This window comes from Theobroma umbraticum, unplaced genomic scaffold, assembly GCF_002168275.2.
Source record: "Theobroma umbraticum cultivar Fairchild unplaced genomic scaffold, ASM216827v3 scaffold_44.0, whole genome shotgun sequence".
Taxonomy (NCBI): Eukaryota; Viridiplantae; Streptophyta; class Magnoliopsida; order Malvales; family Malvaceae; genus Theobroma; species Theobroma umbraticum.
In genome coordinates this window covers 2,149,968-2,171,109 of record NW_018397255.1, presented here as the reverse complement: position 1 = coordinate 2,171,109, position 21,142 = coordinate 2,149,968, and the positions used below count along the sequence as shown (strand labels likewise).

Below are 21,142 nucleotides of genomic sequence, written 5' to 3'. Positions count from 1 at the left end.
GCCCTCCATTGTTATCCTGTGAATCTGTGACCAGTTGACCTTATCATTGCTAAGAAAGCAAACAAAGATTTGGAAATTAGCTAGCAGCCATCTCTCGACTTTCAGATCTTCATCTTATACTTTACATGATTAAAATGATACTTGATCTTATAATTAAGAAACCGATATCATTGGGAATTATCTAGTTTTGCGATTAGTTAAGTACGAATTTATTGTAATTGAAATTTAGTGTTTAATTTAATATTGTATTTCTGATTAAATTTGATGATTACAATTAAATGCAAACTCGACCCCAGGCTAAACAGTTCGAAATTAATTTCCTTCCATCCATTATAATAAACTTAATCCATAAAGAATTACTCAAAGAATTTGGTGAGAGAAAAGGGAAAAGAAAAAAAGGGAAGAAGGAAATGATAGTTAAGAAGAAGTCAAGTCATGATTTCGTACTTGCTCGGAGCGAGAACTCTCATGGATGATCAAGACATATCCACCAACCAGACGAATTCTTTTCCAAACAAAATTGTTGCTTAGGCAACTTGGTTTTGGTTTTGACATTAAATAGGCTTTGGAAATTTGGTTGAATGGAAAGAGGATTTTCGTTTGCTTTTATCCGTGACAAATGGAAACATTCAAAGCTTTGAAATTTCCACTGCTTATGAAGATGGTGACAACAAATATATAAATTCCTACCCTTAATTAGTCAGCAATTAATTTTATGGAAAAATCAATAAATTATATTTTCTGATGAGATCTTGTTACCTAAAATAGAGTGATTTTTTTTGCTATAATTAGTAATATTCTAATGAAGTAATAAACATCAAATAACTTCATACTAAAATTACTTTCTATGGGTGGTTATTGTTTGTATAATACAAATAAAATACTCAAATCTTATTAAGAGAAATTAAGAAAAACAACAAAAATTAAATTAATTTTTGCTATTTTTACCATCCTACAATGTATGAGATAAATGTATACATTTCAATTCAAATCATATTCTATGCTTACGATTTTACAATGTACGTCTTTTTTATTTCGTTAAAAATCGATTTATAGTATAGACTATAGAGGCTCATGACCTACCTCACTATATCTTGCAATAGTAATTTCTTTAACATTATGATCTTTTATCACGATCATGTTATTTATAAATCAAATTATTTTATGGAATTAGAGTTCACTTAATTGTATACAGCTCCATTGCGTATGCTCAAGTATAACTTTTATACAAATGTATGGTCATGTATTATAACATTTTAAGATTGATAGAATGAACTTAAGTTTTAACCCTCAATATCAATAGTAGAAAGCATTGATGAAACGGGTATAAGTTTTATACAAATGTAGTACCATGTATTATAATATTTTAGCATCAGTAAAATAAACCTAAGTTCTAACCCTTTATATCAAAAGTAGAAAGCATCGATGAAATCATTAAAAAAAAAATACTAACATTGTATATATCATGCCTACTATCTAATTACATTATTTCAACCAGTTGCCATCAATTTTATTATAAAAATATTTAGAAAGTGCACATCGCAGCATAGAGAACATAAATAAATTAATTAATTAAAATACTATTACGTCTACTTAAAAAAAGAAGAAGAAAAGTTCAGTTTTAATTAGATTACAAAATTAAAAATAAAGTAATTAATTATCATAATCAATAAATAAAAGTCAAAAGTCAAGGAAGACTCTGCAACCTCCACTTGACACGGCTTGAGGCCGTGCGCTTTAGTTAGATTCCAGTTTCATGCTGGGACGTTAGCCAGATTTCAGGCATCTGTTTATTTCGTACAAAAATGTGTTTTTTCTTTTAAATTATTTATTACTATTTAGTATTTACACATGAATTATTTCTGTTAAATCTGTACGAACAATAAACAAGAAAAAAGTTTGTAGATAAAAACTAAGAAAACAAGTAAAAAACAGCTGTTTCACTTTCATGTCGTTGTCTTCCACGAGGCAAAACCAAACAAGGGAAGAAAAAAAAAAGGCGTTACTTTGTTCCACAAGTCCAAACATAACAAGGATTTTACCTTTTCTCTTTGGCTTCTTCTTCTCTTTCCATTCTTCCGGTGTTTTTTTTTTTTGTTTCCTTGGGATTGTTTTAGTAGCTGAGAATACGAAGGAAAAGCAGATGGATGGTACCAATGAAGCCTCTTTTTCTTCGGCTTTGTGATTATATATACTGTAATCTCTTGCTTTTTTCTTCAGGGATTGCTTCAGCTTCTGCAAAATAGCAATGGCTGAGTATATCTATTTAGTTAACAAGGTACCCTTTATTTTTCACTTATTTTCTTTCTGGGTTTTTTTTTTTTTGCTTTGTTGGGTTAGTAATATGCCTTTTGTTTTCTAAGAAGAAGTGGGGTTCTTTTGTAATGCTTAACGAAGACTCAAATTTTTGTTGAATGGCCCTGGATTGTGTCGGTTGGTGTTAAAGCTCAATTTTTTTTTTTCTTGAGGAAAATGTTCGATTTTTCTTTATTTCCTATTCAAGCTTTTTCTTTGTTATTTATTTGAAGTTAATATTTCAGCTTTATAAATAACATCTTGCTGGGTTTGAAGGATAATGCTTTATTTAACTCTCTGCATATTTGGATCTGGGTTTTCTTTTCACTGGTTTCATGCTTGTTTGCATACTTAAATTTGGAGTTTTATGTGTAACTATTATCTACCTGTTTAAAACCAGTATTTCATTTATTTTTTCTGTTAAAGGACTGTTTTTAGTTTATTTTTTTAGTGTAGAATTACTCAATTTGCTACTGATTTAACTTTACTCTTCTATTGTATTGTTTCTTTTTCTTTTCCAGGCACCTTTACCTTTTCGCTTGCCTAGTTTACGTTAGTTTGAATTATGTCTCTTAGTATTTTCCCCTTATTTTCTACTAAAAGTGTTTGCTCGCATGCCAATTTTTTAACCTCTTCTTGTTATCTCCTTCTTGACGATAATTTGGGTTTCATATGTTCTCTTTTCCATGCAGGATACTCTAATTATAAAGCCTCCTAAGAAATCTCCATGTTTCTTAAGGACAATAGTTTTGCTGTTTGCTATGGTGTGTGGTGTTTATATCTGTACAATCTGTTTAAAGCAGATAGGTACCGTCACCAAGATCAAATTTCAGAACATCCAAGTCATTGAGAGGCCATCTCCAGATAGTATCATAATTACAGAACTAGAAGCTCAAATTCCTACCTTGCATTATCCTAAACCTGAAACCTTTAGCAGGTAAGCAAGAATACTTGTATTTTGAATTTTTTTATGGGATTTTGGGTTTTGTCAAATTTGCTTAAGTTTTGCTATTGATACTTTGCCAGGGGTGAATGCACACAGAATCCGGTGCGTTTCTTTGCCATATTGTCAATGCAAAGGTCAGGAAGTGGATGGTTTGAGACTTTGCTAAATAGTCATATTAATGTAAGCTCAAATGGGGAGATATTCTCTGTAATGGATAGAAGGAAAAATATTTCGACTATTATACAGACTTTGGAGAAAGTTTATAATTTAGACTGGTTTACTAGTGCTTCCAAGAATGAGTGCTCTGCTGCAGTTGGCTTCAAGTGGATGTTGAATCAGGTAAAAAACGTAGTTGAATTTTCCACTATGATTGTATTTGAAACTGTTGCAGTCATCACTATAGAGCAGATATGTGGTTAAGACTTTACTTTCGTTCATTCCTGGCTCTAATATCATTATTAGCAGTTGATGCTCTCTTCCATTTTTCTTGCCCCCACACGTTGTTTGTAGTCAGAGGCTTAGCTATTGCAGGTGTACACCAACTGTCAAACTGCCTTATAACTTTGAAATTTGATTCATTTAGATTGTAGGTTCATATTTTTCTTATTTTCCTTTTAGTCTTACCCAAGTGATTTATGAAGTCCAAGTGAGAGAAGTATTAGTTCATTGTCAATTTGCTGGAATTGAGTGAGGAAGGATTGAAGCTAATGGTCTATTTGGTGTTAGCATGATGTATCTTCCTGTTAGTTCTGTCATGTATTATTTTTTTTAATATATAAAAAGGTTTTAATGAATTCCCTTCCTAAAAGAAGTGAATTGATAAGGTTGTGGTTAGTAGATCTCAATTCTCTTATCTTTACGTAATTTCAGGTAAAATCTTGTTAAAGGGTGTGCAGTTCTGGTTTACTAATCTTTGTATGTTTTATCTATCAGGATTAGCTGAGAAAGTTGGACTTTTTTCTAGATATCTGATTTTCATGTCCTCAAACTCTGTACCATGATTAGCCATAGAAGCAACCATGCGATAGAACTTTTAAATTGAGATGGTGGCAATTCTATGTGATGGATCAAAATTATTTGCATTTAAGGAGCTGCCTGGCGTTCTATAGCTAACTGCTTGATGTATTTTTCTCCAGGGATTGATGCAGCACCATAAAGAAATAGTAGAATACTTCAATCATCGGGGTGTTTCTGCCATATTTCTCTTCCGAAGAAATTTGCTTCGAAGGATGGTTTCAGTGCTTGCCAATTCGTATGATCGCTATGCTAAGCTATTAAATGGAACCCATAAGTCTCATGTTCATTCACAGGACGAGGTCTCTCTCCCTACCCCACCTTCTCCCCCTGCTTTCTATCAGAGTCACTCATTCACCCATTTGTTTGCTTTTTCCCACTCACAAAATCTTGAACTTATTGCTAATCACTTGATGTAGGCTGCTGCTCTTTCAAGTTACAAGCCAATGATCAATTCTACATCATTAATAAGTGATCTGAAAGATGTGGAGATGGCTGCTGTCAAGGCTTTAGAATACTTCAATAGCACCCGTCACATGGTTTTGTACTATGAGGATCTTGTCACAAATCATACGGTAAGGATAATGCCAAGTTTTCATTAAATATTTAAAATAGTTCCTGATTGCTAAACAACTTTTATTAATGTATAAATTGCCAAGATACCAAAATCCTAGCATATGTATCTTCTCTCCTAAATGATTTGCCACCCCCATAACCAAATACCATTTGTTTTATAATTTTTTTCAATGATTTTTTATTAGAATTCATAAAAGGGATTAAATTGAATTCTTAGACTTTTGTGGGCTAAGTTAGATATAATAAATTTCACTTGGAACTTAGATGCATTACTTTTTCCCTATATTTCATCAACTGTGTATCTATGCTAATGGCATGTTCATGTAAGCCTTCTTAACTAATGTGTGCCTTCGCTCCATGTTATACTTGTTCCAGAAACTAAAAGATGTTCAAGAGTTTCTAGGCCTTCCACGGATGAAATTAACCAGTCGCCAGGTTAAAATACACAAAGGTTCATTATCTGATTTTGTGAAGAACTGGGATGATGTGAACAAGACATTAAATGGAACAGAATATGAGAGTTTCCTCCGTGCTGACTATTAAGAATGACTGCATTGCTAACAAAAAAATGGTGTGGATACCATCTTCAACTAATTTTTATTACTGAAGCTGACCAGACATTCACCCTGTTTCAAAATTTTGGCTGCCATGAAGGCATGATGTTCTCCATGCTGGCAACACTCAGGTGATCAACACCCCGTTGATGCAGGTGATCGATGCTGCATTGAGCCATGTACCATTTCTTGTTTTGATTTATTTGAATTGATCATATAGACAGCTTGTATATTGAGCTAATGAAAATTTGGGTGAATCAATTGTTCATCCTCAAAATAGTGTTTTTATCCCTTTATCTCCATCAGGCTTTGATTTTTACATTTCCTGTTCCCTTGGTGTGCCACACTCACAAACCAAGAGCACAAGACTTGTGGAACTGGGCTTGGAGAGAAAACTCTTGAAGATTTCTTTTCAAAGGTTATTGCAAGCGCTAATATCAGTTGTCATCCGTGCCTAAGTTTTGATCATAACCAAATGAAATAGATGTGATGAGCGTGAGCAAGTCTACACTCATGTTGCTTGTTATTTTGTAGTATATATACATGGACATGGCATCGATTGAAAGTCTCTCACACTCAGAAAAAGAAACTCTTTAAAGCTGGCCTTGGGTATGGTTTTTCTTCTCTTTCTCCTTTCTTCCCTTTGTCAGTGTTTCTTATTGCCCATTGGTGCCAGTTATCAACCCTTCTTCAACACTCTTAACTCATGGGGAGAAAGGAAAAGAGAAAAAGAAGACACAGAGAGAGAGAGAGAGAGAGAGAGAAGGCTGTTCTCTTCTGGCCTTTCTGTTTCTCACAAGCATGGTCCTATCTGAAGGTAAAGAAGGTAGAAACTAGGCTGTGGGTTTAATCCTGGGCAGCAGTCCTGTAAACTTAGCGTTTATGGACTAACTTTTTTCACCCAATTGAATGGGCTCTTTCGTTTAGGCATTGACCCAATTCTTTTTCTATTTGTTTCTTTCGGATAAATTACAAAAACATCCGTGGGAAAAAATCAGAGAGGGAAGCTTTTATAAGTCACTAAACTTAAAAAACTTTTAAATTATTTTTTAAAAATTAAATAAATTTTATTTTAAGTCACATAAGCTTTATGATTAATTTTATTAAAATATTATTTATTATTCTATATTACGTTGATATTAACGTAAAATGTAAATATGTTATCCGGCATTTTAATATAGCTTTATGACATGGTAATGTGATTTTTTACCTATTCACATCAATGTCATATGATATAAAATAATAAGTGATACTTTAATTAAATCAACTATTAATTATAAAAATTTATTTTATTTTAAAAAATAAAACTTTAATTGAATGTAATAAAAAAGAATTTATTTAAAATTTTTTAATAATTCAAGAATTTTTTCTAATACTATGCATTTTTATAAACACGCCCTTCCTAATAAGAGTGAGGATTGGAATAAAAAAACCTCCTTTTTAGGGAAAATTTCCACATGCTAATTACATCTCGGTCATTATAACTTTGGCTTCTTATGTAGTTTTTCTCGACAATTCGACCTTTTTAGTGTTGACTTCAGTACCATGCATTTTGCATAATGAATACACATACATATTGCTTAGTGGCATAGCTAAATCAGTCAATTAGTCATTAGTGGGAGGACACTAAGGTTCGATGGCTTCAACGAAGTAGGAGACCCGATCCATGCCCAGTACTTTTACAAGAAATCCTTATTAATTAGTCATAAGGAATGACCTTTCTCTTCCTCCATTTTTGGTATCCCTATACATTGCCTTTTCAATTATAAACTCATGAGCTTCTTTTAAGTATTATAATATATTTTACCAACACAAACCTAATTAGACTTTTGGCACTATTTAGAGTGAATTTGCGGTTTGCCTTGTTTCCGAAGAAACAACCTGAGTCAAAGCTACACATCTTTATACAAGACCAGATTCCATAGGAGAAAAGGATGAAAATCTTGAATAAAAAAAAACGTCAAAAGCAAGATTCATTAAGAATATTAATTAGGCCAAATTGGTATAAAAATCAGCTCATGCATCTTCTTAATCCTATTAGCTAGTGTCATAATTATAATGCATTACTGCATGTTATCGACATTGATCAGAAAGTCCATGTTTATTGTTGTGATTCCAACCAGTCTTCTAGTAATACGAATTTTTCTGTTTTTCGCCTTCTTTTAATCAAGAATCGTTAGCATGTGGTTTCTTCGTAACCTAGCTAGGAATCATTACTTTTGAGCAGTCAATTGTGATCATTCAACTTATTTAAAGTTTGCAATATAAGCACCACCTATAAACAACATTGGATATGTCTAAAATTGTGTGAAAGAGTGAGATTAGATGCGTGTTTCACTTGAACTTGTCGATGAAAAGGAGCTCTAAGTTACTTGGACAAGAGCCATCAATATATGATAATACGTCCATGAGTGAAGTGGAGAACAGGGGAATCCCTATATCTTTTTGGTGCAATTCGGTGTTGGAGAGGTCTGCCGACTTTCATTTGGTAGCTTTGGTTTTATAATCAAACCTGTTTCTGAGTCCCTAAATCCGGGGAGAAAAGGGAGAAAACGAGGAAGAAAGTGCGCCCATAAAAAACAATTCAAATCGTCCATTAATGCAATTGATGCCACACCACCCATTTAATATTTGAATAATTAGCGGTTAGGATCCTTGACGTTATCAAATTACCAGGGAAGATCAGAACTCACTTTACAAGTGACATTCAAGTTTATTTCCTACTTCTGGAATTCCAAGCCATGCAAGCACATTTTCTTCCTGCTCTAATTGCCTGCCATTTACTTCAGACAAGTAAAATTAATGAACAAAAAGGATTGAAAACAGATTGACAACTCTGCGATGCACAATAAAGATCATCAAGCATCAGCCCCAAGTTACATTCCTAATGTTGCCCAGCATTCAGTATCAGGAAAAAAGAAGTATTAATGGAAACTGCACTATGCAGTGAATGAGAGCAAAGAAGCATTGAAAAGGATGAACAGGAACTAACTCATTTCATGGCAATAACAGTTTGAAAACTACAAGTACAAGAAGCAAAGGCGAGGAGATCAAAAGTAACCAACCATTTTTCTTCCAAATTTCCTAAATCAATTTCCGGGCCAGATTCACTAGGCTGAAATATTCGACGATAAAGCTACAAAGCTACAAAAGAGAGAGAGTGGGGTTAAAAGCACAGCTAAGATTTCCAGTTGGAAAACTGATCACCTTGTCTGAACGAAAATGTACATGGTGCACATCAAAAGAATAAAAGATTCTAGACACCAAATGTTATTATAAACCTTAGCGACTTGGCTATGTTAAGTACACCATTACTTCTCGACAGTCTATCACCATAAAAGAAAAAACTTCTACACAGAGTAAGTATTTAAATATAACTCTAATAAATCTTAATATTTAATTTCCCGTCATAACCTTAATCATCTGACCATGGAATAGATTGTTGGTTGTAGTAATTAGTCCGCACGAGAAACTTTGAGGGTGATTCTCACTACATCGCTCTTTAATTGTTAAAAAGAAACGAAAGGAGATTAAATATATGATGAACAGTTGCATGGCCCATGCAAACTGAGAGTGTGACCATAAGCTATGTTGTGCGCGCATGTGGAGAAAGATATGGGAAGTTTTAACGCCTTTTTATTTAATTTTCCCACATTGTCACACAAAGAAATCCTATTTGTTAGTAGTAACTGTAGTATTTTTGACACCTCCATGGCTATCTCAGGAGCTCTCTTCCTCTATAAATAGCACCCTGGGGAGGGAAGAGGTCCATAAGCAAGTTGCTAACTAGGTGTCTTTCTTCCCCTGTTTTCCACTACTTAAATCAAGCTTTGCTTAGTATTACTTAGCGATCTTCCGTCCCTTTCTCACACTCATACATAGAGGCAGGCATCATTCGAAACTTGGTGTGCGCTCGTTATGGCCCAAAACAAACTACTTTCGATTCTGGTTCTCCTTTTGCTTGTTTTCTTCCAGGATACGCAGTGCATTGTAGGAAGGCATTTGATATTGGACCAAAAACACAAATTCCAGAAGGTCCAAACTCACGGTAGAATCCAGGCGAGGGAAATGGGGATTTTTCCTGATGGCAAAGTTAATATACAAAAATCAGGAAGCATTAGCTGGAGTAATGACAGGCATTCTACTGCAGGAGGTAAACAAGATTTCCAACTTACCAAACCAGGACAGAGCGCTGGAGTTGGTCATACTTTTCTAAGTTCGGAACCAAAGCCATAGACATGTAAATTAATGGCCCGGCCCGAGAGGTGCATTGAAATAGATATATTTCCTTAATCTCCTAAATTGTAATAATTGGCTCAGAAACATCTGTTACTGTTATGGATTACATTCATGGAGGACTTGCATGAGTCCTAGGTCTATGGACAGAGAGATTTGAATTTAGTTGTACAAAAATAATTGTCCCGAAAGCAACTGGTTTGATGCTTGTAACTAGTTATTTTATCCATGTGATCCTGTGTGTACTACTCTCTGCAACGTCTACTTCTTTCAATCATCTAATAGATTGTTTCTGATATTTGAAAACTGTTGAGCTTTTAAGAGAATGAATCAATGCATTATTGGAAACTCCAGTATGCAGTGAATGCGAGCAAAGTAGCATTGAAAAGGAAGAACAGGATCTAACTCATTTCATTGCAATAACAGTTTAAAAACTACCAAGCAAATGAAGCAAATGACACATTAAAACATTATCTTTCTTCTGCATTACACTAACCAAAAGCAGAAGGCAGATTTCTAGTCTATGCATGCTGCTGAGACACTGACATAACAACTTGCAACCTGATAGAACAATACAAAAACAGAATGACAAGAACAATAACATATTGAGGTAGCTATGTTCTTCACTGCAAATATCAGTATCAACAAAAACCAAAAAAAAAAAAAGGGAAAGAGAAAGGAACAATAACATGGCTTTAATACCTTTTCCCATGTATGTATATATGTGCATATATCCATGAGTACAGATAGATTAGCCAATCAAGCACTTTTCTTGATTATATACTAAGGAGAAAGGGAGACGATATATCCAGTAAGAGTGTGCCGAAAGTGACTTTGTGCAAACGAAGGCCAAAAGCGAACAAACTTCTTACTCTTCATTTCCATAAACTTAATATTAAATTTATGTTCCATATATATAAAAAAAAGACTCTAATTAAATTATCATGATAATTTAATAAAATACATATGAAAGAAGGTAAAAGTCACCTTAACATGTATATCTTAGTTCTTTACATTCAACTCGATGCGAATAAAGAGAGGAGAACTTTTGATTCAAAGTTATACATAAACTATCAATTAGGCCTTAACCAAAAATTAAAAAATTATAAAGCATGCGTTAGTAATTGATATAGAATTTGATATTTACGAGCAGGCGGCATGCATATAGAAAGATAGTTTGTACTTAATTAATGAATGCCCAATCACATACTTTGAAATAATCAAATGGTCATGATCCTCTTAGGGTCTACCGTCTATTCCATGAGCCTATAAACAACAACGATTGGAAGAGCAGAGAGCTTAATTGCTTTATTGTGCTCAGTTCTATCTAACTGCCGTTGCAAATTGAGCTATTTCTTCCTTACATTATGGATTTTAAAGCAGTATGGAAATGTGTTGCTGTTCTTGGTCTCATTGCCAGCCATGAAGTTCTGTCAAGTGATGGAACCAAATAAAAGCAATTAATACATCTGAGTATTTAATTTATTGGTTGGTGTATAATCTCTCTATTTAAAGAATAAGGTTCGAATCTCTCTTCTCTAATTATAAAAAAAAATCCATTCAGAAGGCTTTGTCTTTTTCTTTTCATTCCACTTGTCAATGTCCTTTGCCTTATTTTTTCTCTAACGATGGATTTCAAAAATTTATAAATAACACTTATTAAGAATAATTAAAAGGGTTTTTCCTAATAAGTTAGGGCTCTCATCAACAAAATTATAATTAAAATAATATTTTAAATTTTTATTTAATATATTATTTTTGTCAAATTAAAAAAATATATACATATTAATTATATTTTTTTCCATAAATATTATTTTAACTCGTATTAATAGACACCCATTAACATGTTCCAGAAAATTAACTACTAATAGGGTAATAGTCAACAAGAACTTTAGTTTCAATTCGTAGGGAAAACAAGAAGCATGTTATTCTGAACAGACCTTCCACCTAAAGACCCGAATAGATATTTTCAATTTAATCAAAATATAAATCCTGTCAACAGGAAGAAGGGAATATTATTTCTCTAAACATGTTCAAGACAAGAAGCAAACATTTATATTTTGATGTTGGGCCAGTATGACGAAGCAACGATTTTAAGCAGGCCACAAGCCCAATTTATTGTGGAATTAAGGAGAGGAGATCAAAAGTATCCAACAATTTTTTTTCCAATTTTCCTAAATGAAATTCCGGGCCAGATTCGCTAGGCTGAAATATTCAACGAGTAAGAAAAGCCGGCCGGCGAGGTTGTGGTTGTGACAAATACTATTGAAAGCTATAATGTAAAACCCAGATTATCTTCTGCCGACAGCAAGACACACATTGCATAAAGCAAAACCAACTTGCGTTGCAAGTGGGTTTTGGGCTTCTAAAAACCTAGAGAGTTTCACTTTTTAAAGCTACAAAGATACCTATAGAGAGAGAGACTGGGGTTACAAAGCACAGCTAGGATTTCCAGTTGGAAAGCTGATCATCTTGTCTGAACGAAAATGTGCGTGGTACACCAACAAAACAATAAAAGATTCTAGACACTAAATGTTTTTATAAACCTTAATGGTGCCTACTGGGGACTAAGCACACATTACTTCTCCACAGTCTATCACCCAAAAAGAAAAAACTTGCAGTCTAAGTATTTAAATACAACTCTAATAAATCTTAATATTTAATTTTCCCGTCATAACCTTAATCATCTCAGCATTGAATAGACTGTTGGTTGTAGTAATTAGTCCACACCAGAAACTGCAAGGGTGATTCGCACTAGATCACTCTTTAATTGTTAAGAAGAAACGAAAAGGAGATTAAATATATAATGAACAGTTGCATGGCCCATGCAAACTGAGAGTGCGACCATAAGCTATGTTGTGGGCGCATGTGAGAAAGATGTGGGAACTTTTTAACCCCTTTTTATTTAATTTCAGTACATTGTCACACAAAGAAATCCTATTTGTTAGTAGTAACTGTTGTATTTTTTGACACCTCCATGGCTAGCTCAGGAGCTCTCTTCCCCTATAAATAGCACCCTGCGGAGGAAGAGGTCCATATGCAAATTGCTATCTAGGTGTCTTTCTTCCCTGTTTTTCATACTTAAGTCAAGCTTTGCGTAGTATTGCTTAGCTACATTCCCTTCCTTTCTCACACTCTTATATACAGGTAGGCATCATCCGAAACTTGGAGAGCGATCGTTATGGCCCAAAACAAACTACTCTCCATTCTTGTTCTCCTTTTGCTTGTTTTCTTCCAGGAAATGCAGTGCATTGCAGGAAGGCCTTTGATATTGGACCAAAAACCCAAATTCCAGAAGGTCCAAACTCACGGTAGAGTCCTAGCGAAGGAAACAGAGGCTATTCTTGATGGCAAGGTTAACTTGCATGGTGTTAACATTAACGCAGCTGACGCCAGCACGCAGTCTCCACCTTCACCACCAAATGTGGTTGTAGGAGCATCCCAGGCCCCGCCTCCAAAACCCGTAGACGACTTCAGGCCCACAGCTCCTGGACACAGTCCTGGTGTCGGCCATTCCATTCAAAACTAGGGCAAAAGCTTCTTACAATGTGCTGCATGGTACTATATTGTCGGAAAGGCTTCAGCTGTGGTTTCTCTAATATTTGTCTCGATTTCAATTTCAGTTTGAGGTTCCTTAGGTTTAAGTATGGTTTGGCGTGGGGCAAATAATCATTTGTGTGATGTAGATAAATTAAGCAGGAATCTTGAAAAGAAAGGACTGGGATTATGGAACGAGAGAGACTACCTCTCACTGTTGTGTAGTCCAAGACCAAAAAAAAAAATTGCTGTTTTAATTGTTATGTCCCTATTTAGTGTTTGTAATAATAATTATTGGTCAATGCAATGAACCAATGAAATTCATTGGTTTTTATAGCTAGTCCTTTGCGTACTGTGGCTTTATTAGCATCTTATTACTCAAATTTTAAAATATATATAACTTGTTTCATTAGTATTTACCTTTATAAAAAAAATAACTTGTTTCATTAGTATTCCGTTGCTCCTAAAATTGGCTTCTCAGGGCAAATAAGTGGTTTAAAAAAAAATTACACAATCAGTTAAATTGGAGGTATTTTGGAAATATAAATATAATAAGAAACCTTTTACCTATAATCAATTGATTTTAAATTAAATATTCATTTTTAAAAATATAATATGTAAACTACCATAGTAGGTATTTGTATGTAAGTTGACACATGATAGATCCATTATTATTACATATGACAGAGAGTATTGAATGGTATTTTGAAATTTTAAATATAATAAAGAGCTCTTTATTTATTGTCAAATAATTTTATGTTGAATATCTATCTAAAATTTAATAAAATTTGAAATTCAAAAGATTGAAGAACAAGTGATATCACCTTTCATTTATGTTATATCTGATAAATATTTTGTAGTTCATCCAAGTTTGTATTATAAAGGGGGAAATAACACAGATGAAGTACATGTATTTTTCCATTTAACTGATGGATCACTGTCAAATTCCATGAATCAGATGCAGCTTAATGACACAGAGACTAGACATCTTGATCCAATCCGTAACTATTAATGCTGCGATTAATATATATATACTTTCAATAAAATAATAATAAGACCCGGTCAGCTATATATCTCGAACAAATATTCGACAGAAGTGTGATCATTAGTCAACAGAAGATCCATTTCTCGAGCATGAATGCAGCGCAGTACTCCTTAGAAAAAAGAAGAAGAAAGAGGAAGAAGAAATGTCGTAATTAATAAAATTACGCCACTTGGGTATAAAATTCTACATGATCACGAGAGTCCTCACTTGTTGATGGCTCAATTTGGATGAATGTGGACATGTTTATGGATGGGCGAATCTGGACATTCTGGTAAAGATCCAAAGGCACTCCCTCAAGACAAGTTTGAACCGTAGTTACTTCTTATCCTTAATTTATTCCACTTAAAATGTCTAACTCTTCTAAGTTCATGCATTTTGGGGTTTCACGTTTACTGTAAGTCGTGTAATTTAAGAAAAATATGAACATTTTGATTTGACATGATCGATGAGAAAGGAAGTCAAAAGAATAGAGGATGGTAACTCTGTAGTAAACAGAGCATACCCTATGTATATGTACTGCAACACTCTGTACAATGAACCTGGACATAGTTAAAGAATTGAAGTGCCTGGAAGAGCTAGGGATCAAAAGATATCCATGGGAGATTCCTTTTACTCGAACACAATTCAAATGCACGTTGTTACAGTTTATGTTATAACCTTTTAACTTTTAACGACTGCAGTTGCAATACAGCCTAGCACGTTAATTAGAGAATCAAAATGTCTTTGCTCCCCAGTTGTGACTTTATGAGGGTAAAAAAGTTACTACCAGTCTCAAATTTTCTGTATATAAAAACACTGTTAAACGTTGACTGCCAGAGGCTGGGGACTTCCTCAGATGCAGGAACCAACCAACAAAAAGCCCTTTTCGCAAGATTCTTAAATTCATAATGGAGGGGGAGAAGAGGGTTGAGGGACTGCGAATTGGAGCCTTGCTTCATTTGACCTTGATCGATCCAGACAAAAAAAAAATGGTTTCTTTAGTGATAATTGTAAGTGGAGGGGACCTCTCTTTGGTTGGTGCTCTTGACTTTTTGATTAATTATGAGCATGCTGATACTTAACCTAAAAAACAAATTATAAGCATGCTAACAGGTAAGAGCAAGACAAACAATCGATCACACCAAATACCAAGAGTATCTGTTTCTTACAAAAGCATCAACTATAGACAAACAATCGATCACACCAAATACCAAGAGTATCTGTTTCTTACAAAAGCATCAACTATGCATATAGATATTTACTAATGGAGTATGATCACTATATGTAATGACGAGTTTGAACATTCTGTTTTTCTGCAAATTAAACCACAATGAATTCAAATTTTCGTATTCTGGTTGCAGCTTCAAGTTGTTGTGATATTTTAATCTCTGGGATAGGTTGAGGAAGATCCTCAGTTGATTGTTTTGCAGAAACTAAGTTTCATGTCCAAGAGTAATTATGTTGCCAAATAGTTATTGAGAGTGGATTATTTGAATAATCAATTCCAGAGAGCTCCAGCCACTGTAAAAGTTGAGTGGAGTATTCCCTAGTATAATTAAACTATACAAAAAACTGTCTCACTCAAGGGTTGTCTTTAGTACTGTATGATTTTGTTTAAGGTACCTAGCAGAACAGCCTTGCTTTTCCGATAGTGGACGGATCTCGATTGTTGATGTGACATGCCTTGATTTTTTTTGATGGCATGACATGTCCTTGAATTTGATAAAGAATGAGCTCCCACCCCCCTGGAGAGAGAGAGAGAGTCAAAGCTATAGTTCAAATTCCATGAAAGCATTGAACGGTCAAATTTTTTGCATTTAGAAACCTCAAAAAGCAAGATTCATATCAATATCAACTTATGACACTGATTTTTGGTCAAATTCCGGCTGTTGTATGAACCATCCATTATGATCCCCGTGACACTTATTTCCATTAGTGGAAGCCAATTAGAACCCAGTTTTCTTAATTAAAACATTTACTATGACTATAGTGCTTTCACTACTGTTGCATTAATTATTGTTTAGGCTGGCCTTAGTATAGTTAAGGTTCTTAGGTTCTGAAACTACATATTCTGTTGGTGCTAATGTGCAATTTAAAATTTACTGCTAAACCAGATGCCCGTTTTTATTCTTCAAATGCAATTTCTGAGTATATAAGAGATGCTAATCAGCACTTTTAGATTGCTGGTGTTGTTACCAGGGGAGTAAACCTACTGCCTTTGGTTTATACTAATTGATACTTTTGAGTTTTGACTATATTCTTAACTTGAGGAATATTGGTTGGAAAGCGAAAGTTTAGGTATAAAAAAATGGTAAAGTTGGAGAGATATATTTTTTTTGAAAAGTAAAGTTGGAGAGATAATGCTGTCCTCTCATTCCAATTAATTTATTTTTCCGAAGTTGCTGAAGTCTTATGATTTCATCTTGCAAATAGTAACACCAGCAAAGCAAAATATTGAGAAATTCGATTTGAACACCTAGTGGCACAAGTAGGAGAGGATATTTGGTTCAACCAGTCATATGATGAGATCTTGCTCTTTCTAATAAAAATCAAAATATTGAAGCTGTCACTCATATTTTGATGACTCATATTTTGATGCCCAATCAATAAGCTTATAAATGCACCCCAGAATTAACTGGAAAATCTCTGCAGGGGATTCAAGAAATTAACTTCATATTCAAAGAGAGGTCTTCTTATTATTTATGGTTTCCACCACCAGGGAACCTTCAACATTCAGCAGCCAAGCAATCATTCCACCCATTAAATTGAAAGTCTGCAATAACTACCATAAACAATGGAGGTTCAACAAAAGAGCTAGGACAGATGTGTTTCACTTGAATTTGTCGACCAAAAGAGTTCTAAGCTTGCACAACAGCCATCAGTATATAATACTATTTATGCATTTTGCAAAGTGGCAAGTACTGGGGGGAATCCCTACCTTTTGGCGGTGCATTTCGGTGGTGGGGAAGGCCATTTCCCAAATATTGCTATTCCTAGGGAATAGGGTTTACAGACCAACACGGTTAGCTTCTGATGTATGTCTGTCACTAGAAATTTTGATTAAATAGATTGCCGTCCTTACACAATTCAAACGATAAGATAACATTTCAGCACTATGAAAGGTCAAGGATGGAGCTTCAAGCTTCATCAGATAGCATTGTTCTTGAAAAAATAAAAGGAAAGAAGTGTTGAGGAAGTCATACTTCACTCTTACGAAATTTTTATATAATAAGAGCAGAACAAGTGGGGCACAGAGAAGAAGACCACAGTTATGCAAAAATATGGAAGATATAGTCTTCAAGGAGAGGCAAATAATGCATTTGGTGGGACATAGAAGAATACTTGTGAGAGATATGCAATGGAGGATGATCTTCAAGAGAGGCAACACATTTCCACATTATTGTTTAAAAAAATGTTCTTGAGAAAAAGAGGATCTTTTAAAGTTAATTTCTAGAATTCAAACCGTCCATTATTGCAATGGATGCCACACCACCCACTTAGGTGATGAATAATTAGCGGTTAGGATCCTAAAAGGGCCCTAATTCCTGACATTATAAATTCCAGGGAGATCAGAGCTCACTTCATTGTGCTTAGTTCTACCATCTGCCCTCTCATCTCTTGATCCTATCTCTGGCAGTTTGATCAAATTTCCTTGAGCTAGACGTTCAAGTTTATTTGCTACTTATGGAATTCCGAGCCATGCATAAATGTGCTGTTTTTCTTCTTGCACTAATTGCCTGCCATTTAGTTCTCTCGGTCGAGGGAAGACAGCTAAAATTAGTGAACAAAAAGGAGTTAAAGCAAAGCAGCCAGACTGACAACTCTGCCATGCACAATGAAGATCATCAACCAGCAGCCCCAAGTTACATTCCTAATGTTTCCCACCATTCAGTATCAGGAAAGAAGGAAGTATTGCCACCCGCTATACCAACTAAGAGCTCAGATTTTGGTGATTCACTTGCTGGGTACAAGGATGATTTCCGACCTACCACACCAGGGAACAGCCCTGGAGTTGGACATAAGTTCGTAGAAGATGATGAAGACGTTGAGCAAAAATCAGGAAGTGCAGGAGGTAAAGAAGATTTCCGACCTACCAACCCGGGACACAGCCCTGGAGTTGGTCATGTTTTTCTAAGCAAAAATTCAGAAACAAATCCATAGACATGTAAATTAATGCCCCTCCACAGTTACATTGATTTAGGTATATTTCCTCAATCTCCTAAATTGAAATAATTGGATCAGAAAGAACCTGTTAGTCTGTTACTGTTATGTATTACATTCACGTAGGACTTGCATGAGTCCTAGGTCTAAAAACAAGAGATTCGAATTCAGCTGTAAAAAAATAATTGCCCCTAAAGCAACCTGTTTGATGTTTGTAACTATCTAGTGATCATATCCCTGTGTATGCCACCATGTGATCATGTGTATACTACTCTTTGCATTGTCTTCTTCTTTCAATCATCTTAATAAATTGTTTCTGATATTAAAAAAAAAAAAAAGAAAGTAAGATCGAGCACCACCACCCATGTGGAGCAGCCGCCATTTTTAATCTTAATTACTTTCAGAGCTTGCATCTTGTTTAATCAACTAAACTCTTTTCCCTCTCTTTCTTTTCCTCCTGTGGTCCTGCATATGATCAGCATTAATTAATTTAACTAAACTATTAAAAGAAACAATAAAACGGCTTTAATACCTTTTTGCATGTACTTAATTTCAAAATAATTTTATGTATATATATATATACATGAGTGCACGGGTGTATAAGGACCATCAATAAAGTAAATAAAGCTTTTCCATTTGGGGCCAGAACAACCCTAAAGATACATAGATTAATGAAATCCAAGAAAGTATGCAAGCTAACATATATTTGGAAATTCAATAGTGTTATAAGAAATGGAGATGAAAAGGGTCCCCGGAAGAAGAGCCAATCAAGCACTTTTTCTTGATAATATTCTAAGGAGAAGGGAGATGAAAAATGGCTCAAAGAGTGTGCCTAAAGTAATCATTAAGGGAAAAGAATGCCAAAAGTTAACTAACTCCTTACTCTTTATTTTCATCAACTTAGTATTAAATTTATGTTCAAGATATAAAAGAAAAAAGGGCTCCAATTAATTTATTAGGATGATTTAGTATAATACATTCTAAATAGGTAAAAGTCACCTTAAGATATAGAGAAAATTGTGAGAAATGATTAACTTTATAAGATGATTTAAAAATGATCTCTAATATTTTATCAAAAAAAAACTTCAAATATAAAATTAATTGTTTTTATCTAAATTTTGTTATGACTTGACAAAAATATTATTGAAGTCATTTTAGACAAATTAAACTATTTATCACAATTTTTTCTTTTGATTTCTCTTTTGCATCCATCTATTGTGCTCTCGATTTCTCTCTTGCCATCCAACTCTCTCTAAGTTTATTGATTTTTCTCTTCCACATCCGTCTGCTATGCTCAAGATTTCTCTCTTACGTCATCTAGTTTTTTCTAATTTTACCACCATTGTCATTTCTCTATGTATTTCTCGTCATATTATCATTGATTTACAAACCAAAGAGTAGAGACAATGTATGCTATCAGTTTACCTTCACATAATACCAAAGTTGATGGTTTGAAGTTATAAATGAAATCTATAAATTAGAACACTGTTCAAAATTGTTACACATTATGTCTGCATATAACAACTCCAATACATTTAACATGTAACAAATCTATTGTACTTGAACTTTGACTCATTGGTTGGTGCATGATCTCTAACATGTAACAAATCTATTGTACCTGAACTTTGACTCATTAGTTGGTGCATGATCTCCTTTCTTAAAAAGCAGGGTTCGAATCCCCCTTCCCCTAAATAAAAAAAATGTAACAATCTATTAAATATGGCATGGTTTAAACATAACATGTAATTTAATCTCTATCCATGCAATTCACACACGATGTATAATAACTTTTTTTTTAATATGACGTGTAACTTGATCTTTATCTTTGTATTTCATTAATAAAATAAACTCTTAGAGTTAAACACCTTAAACATGACCAGTAACATTTTTTTTAACTTGGAGTATAACTTAGTTTCTATATTTGTATTTTATAAAAATATAAACTCTTGAAATTAAACATATTAAGCATGATATGTAATAATTTTTGTTTTTAACATTGTGTGTGACAATATTTTTTTAAATATAACTTGTAATAATAATATTTTTTAAACATAAAGTGTAGTTTGGTCTTTATCCTTATATTTCACTAAGATATAAACTCTTGGGGTTTAATCCTTTAAATATGATGTGTAATAATTTTTTTTCAACATGACATGTAATAATATTTTCTTCAACACGTACGCTTGAATATGAGGAAGTTTTATTAAAAATAATTTCATCTAAAAATCTTTTCTCTTAATTAAAAACAATTAAAATTAAAAAAAAGTTATTTTCCAAAATGACTAAAATAAAATTGTCCCTAAGATATATATTTTAGTTTATTATATTTAACCCAAGGAGAATAAAGAGAACAAAGCTTTTAGATTAAAAGTTATTTATTAACTATAAAGTAGGCCATAACCAAAAATTAATAAATTATAAAGCATGCGTTACTGCTTGAAGGTCAAATCTCATTCTCCCAATTTCTTTATAAGACATCTTTACCAGAACTCTGATTATATATATTAGTAGTACTTTTATATTTCTTTGTTAACTCACAAATTCATCAATTAGGACACAAAATTAGTTGGTTCAACTAAATGAACTGCATCAATTTGGAGAGTACAGGCATCAGTGTTGGTGTTCTGTGTTGGGTTTCGCTAGTTTGCACCAAGGTAACTCCATTTTCTGTCTGGTTAGATTTTCTTTCTTTTGAAAATTTGGAGTTTCATTAAAGCCGGGGAGAAGAAGAGTTCTCCTCGAAGCCATCATGCAAAATCTTACAAGAAGCATGAGATTCTGAAGCTTAAGCCCACACTT

The 21,142-nt window shown here is 33.8% G+C and overlaps 3 protein-coding genes across 4 annotated transcripts; all 3 read left to right on the top strand.

Annotated features, from left to right (window-relative positions):
- The first annotated feature begins 1,929 nt into the window (after positions 1–1,929).
- LOC110408959 (P-loop containing nucleoside triphosphate hydrolases superfamily protein) lies at positions 1,930–5,821 on the top strand. 2 transcript variants are annotated; one of them, XM_021418123.2, is made up of 7 exons: positions 1,930–2,150; positions 2,221–2,278; positions 2,988–3,232; positions 3,322–3,580; positions 4,378–4,557; positions 4,675–4,830; positions 5,207–5,821. In XM_021418123.2, exons 2-7 carry the CDS (start codon positions 2,249–2,251, stop codon positions 5,372–5,374), a joined length of 1,038 nt encoding a protein of 345 aa, XP_021273798.1. In that variant the 5' UTR covers positions 1,930–2,150; positions 2,221–2,248; the 3' UTR covers positions 5,375–5,821. The 2 variants fall into 2 exon arrangements, with proteins under 2 accessions (XP_021273798.1, XP_021273797.1); XM_021418122.2 differs by having other exon boundaries at positions 1,931–2,278; positions 5,207–5,818.
- A 6,981-nt stretch (positions 5,822–12,802) lies between these two features.
- LOC110410083 (precursor of CEP5) lies at positions 12,803–13,150 on the top strand. Its single transcript, XM_021419669.1, has one exon. The coding sequence runs from the start codon at positions 12,803–12,805 to the stop codon at positions 13,148–13,150; it is 348 nt and encodes a 115-aa protein (XP_021275344.1).
- A 4,716-nt stretch (positions 13,151–17,866) lies between these two features.
- On the top strand, positions 17,867–18,343 carry LOC149527593 (uncharacterized). Its single transcript, XM_089782521.1, has one exon. The coding sequence runs from the start codon at positions 17,867–17,869 to the stop codon at positions 18,341–18,343; it is 477 nt and encodes a 158-aa protein (XP_089638647.1).
- Positions 18,344–21,142: the final 2,799 nt, after the last annotated feature.

Bases quoted from the DNA above. Each gene is read 5' to 3' on its own strand.
- LOC110410083 (XM_021419669.1), top strand. From the start codon at position 12,803: ATGGCCCAAAACAAACTACTCTCCATTCTTGTTCTCCTTTTGCTTGTT.
- LOC110408959 (XM_021418123.2), top strand. From the start codon at position 2,249: ATGGCTGAGTATATCTATTTAGTTAACAAG. The intron at 2,279-2,987 runs GTACCCTTTATT...TTTTCCATGCAG, and splicing joins ATATCTATTTAGTTAACAAG to GATACTCTAATTATAAAGCC. The intron at 3,233-3,321 runs GTAAGCAAGAAT...ATACTTTGCCAG, and splicing joins AAACCTGAAACCTTTAGCAG to GGGTGAATGCACACAGAATC.
- LOC149527593 (XM_089782521.1), top strand. From the start codon at position 17,867: ATGGAATTCCGAGCCATGCATAAATGTGCTGTTTTTCTTCTTGCACTA.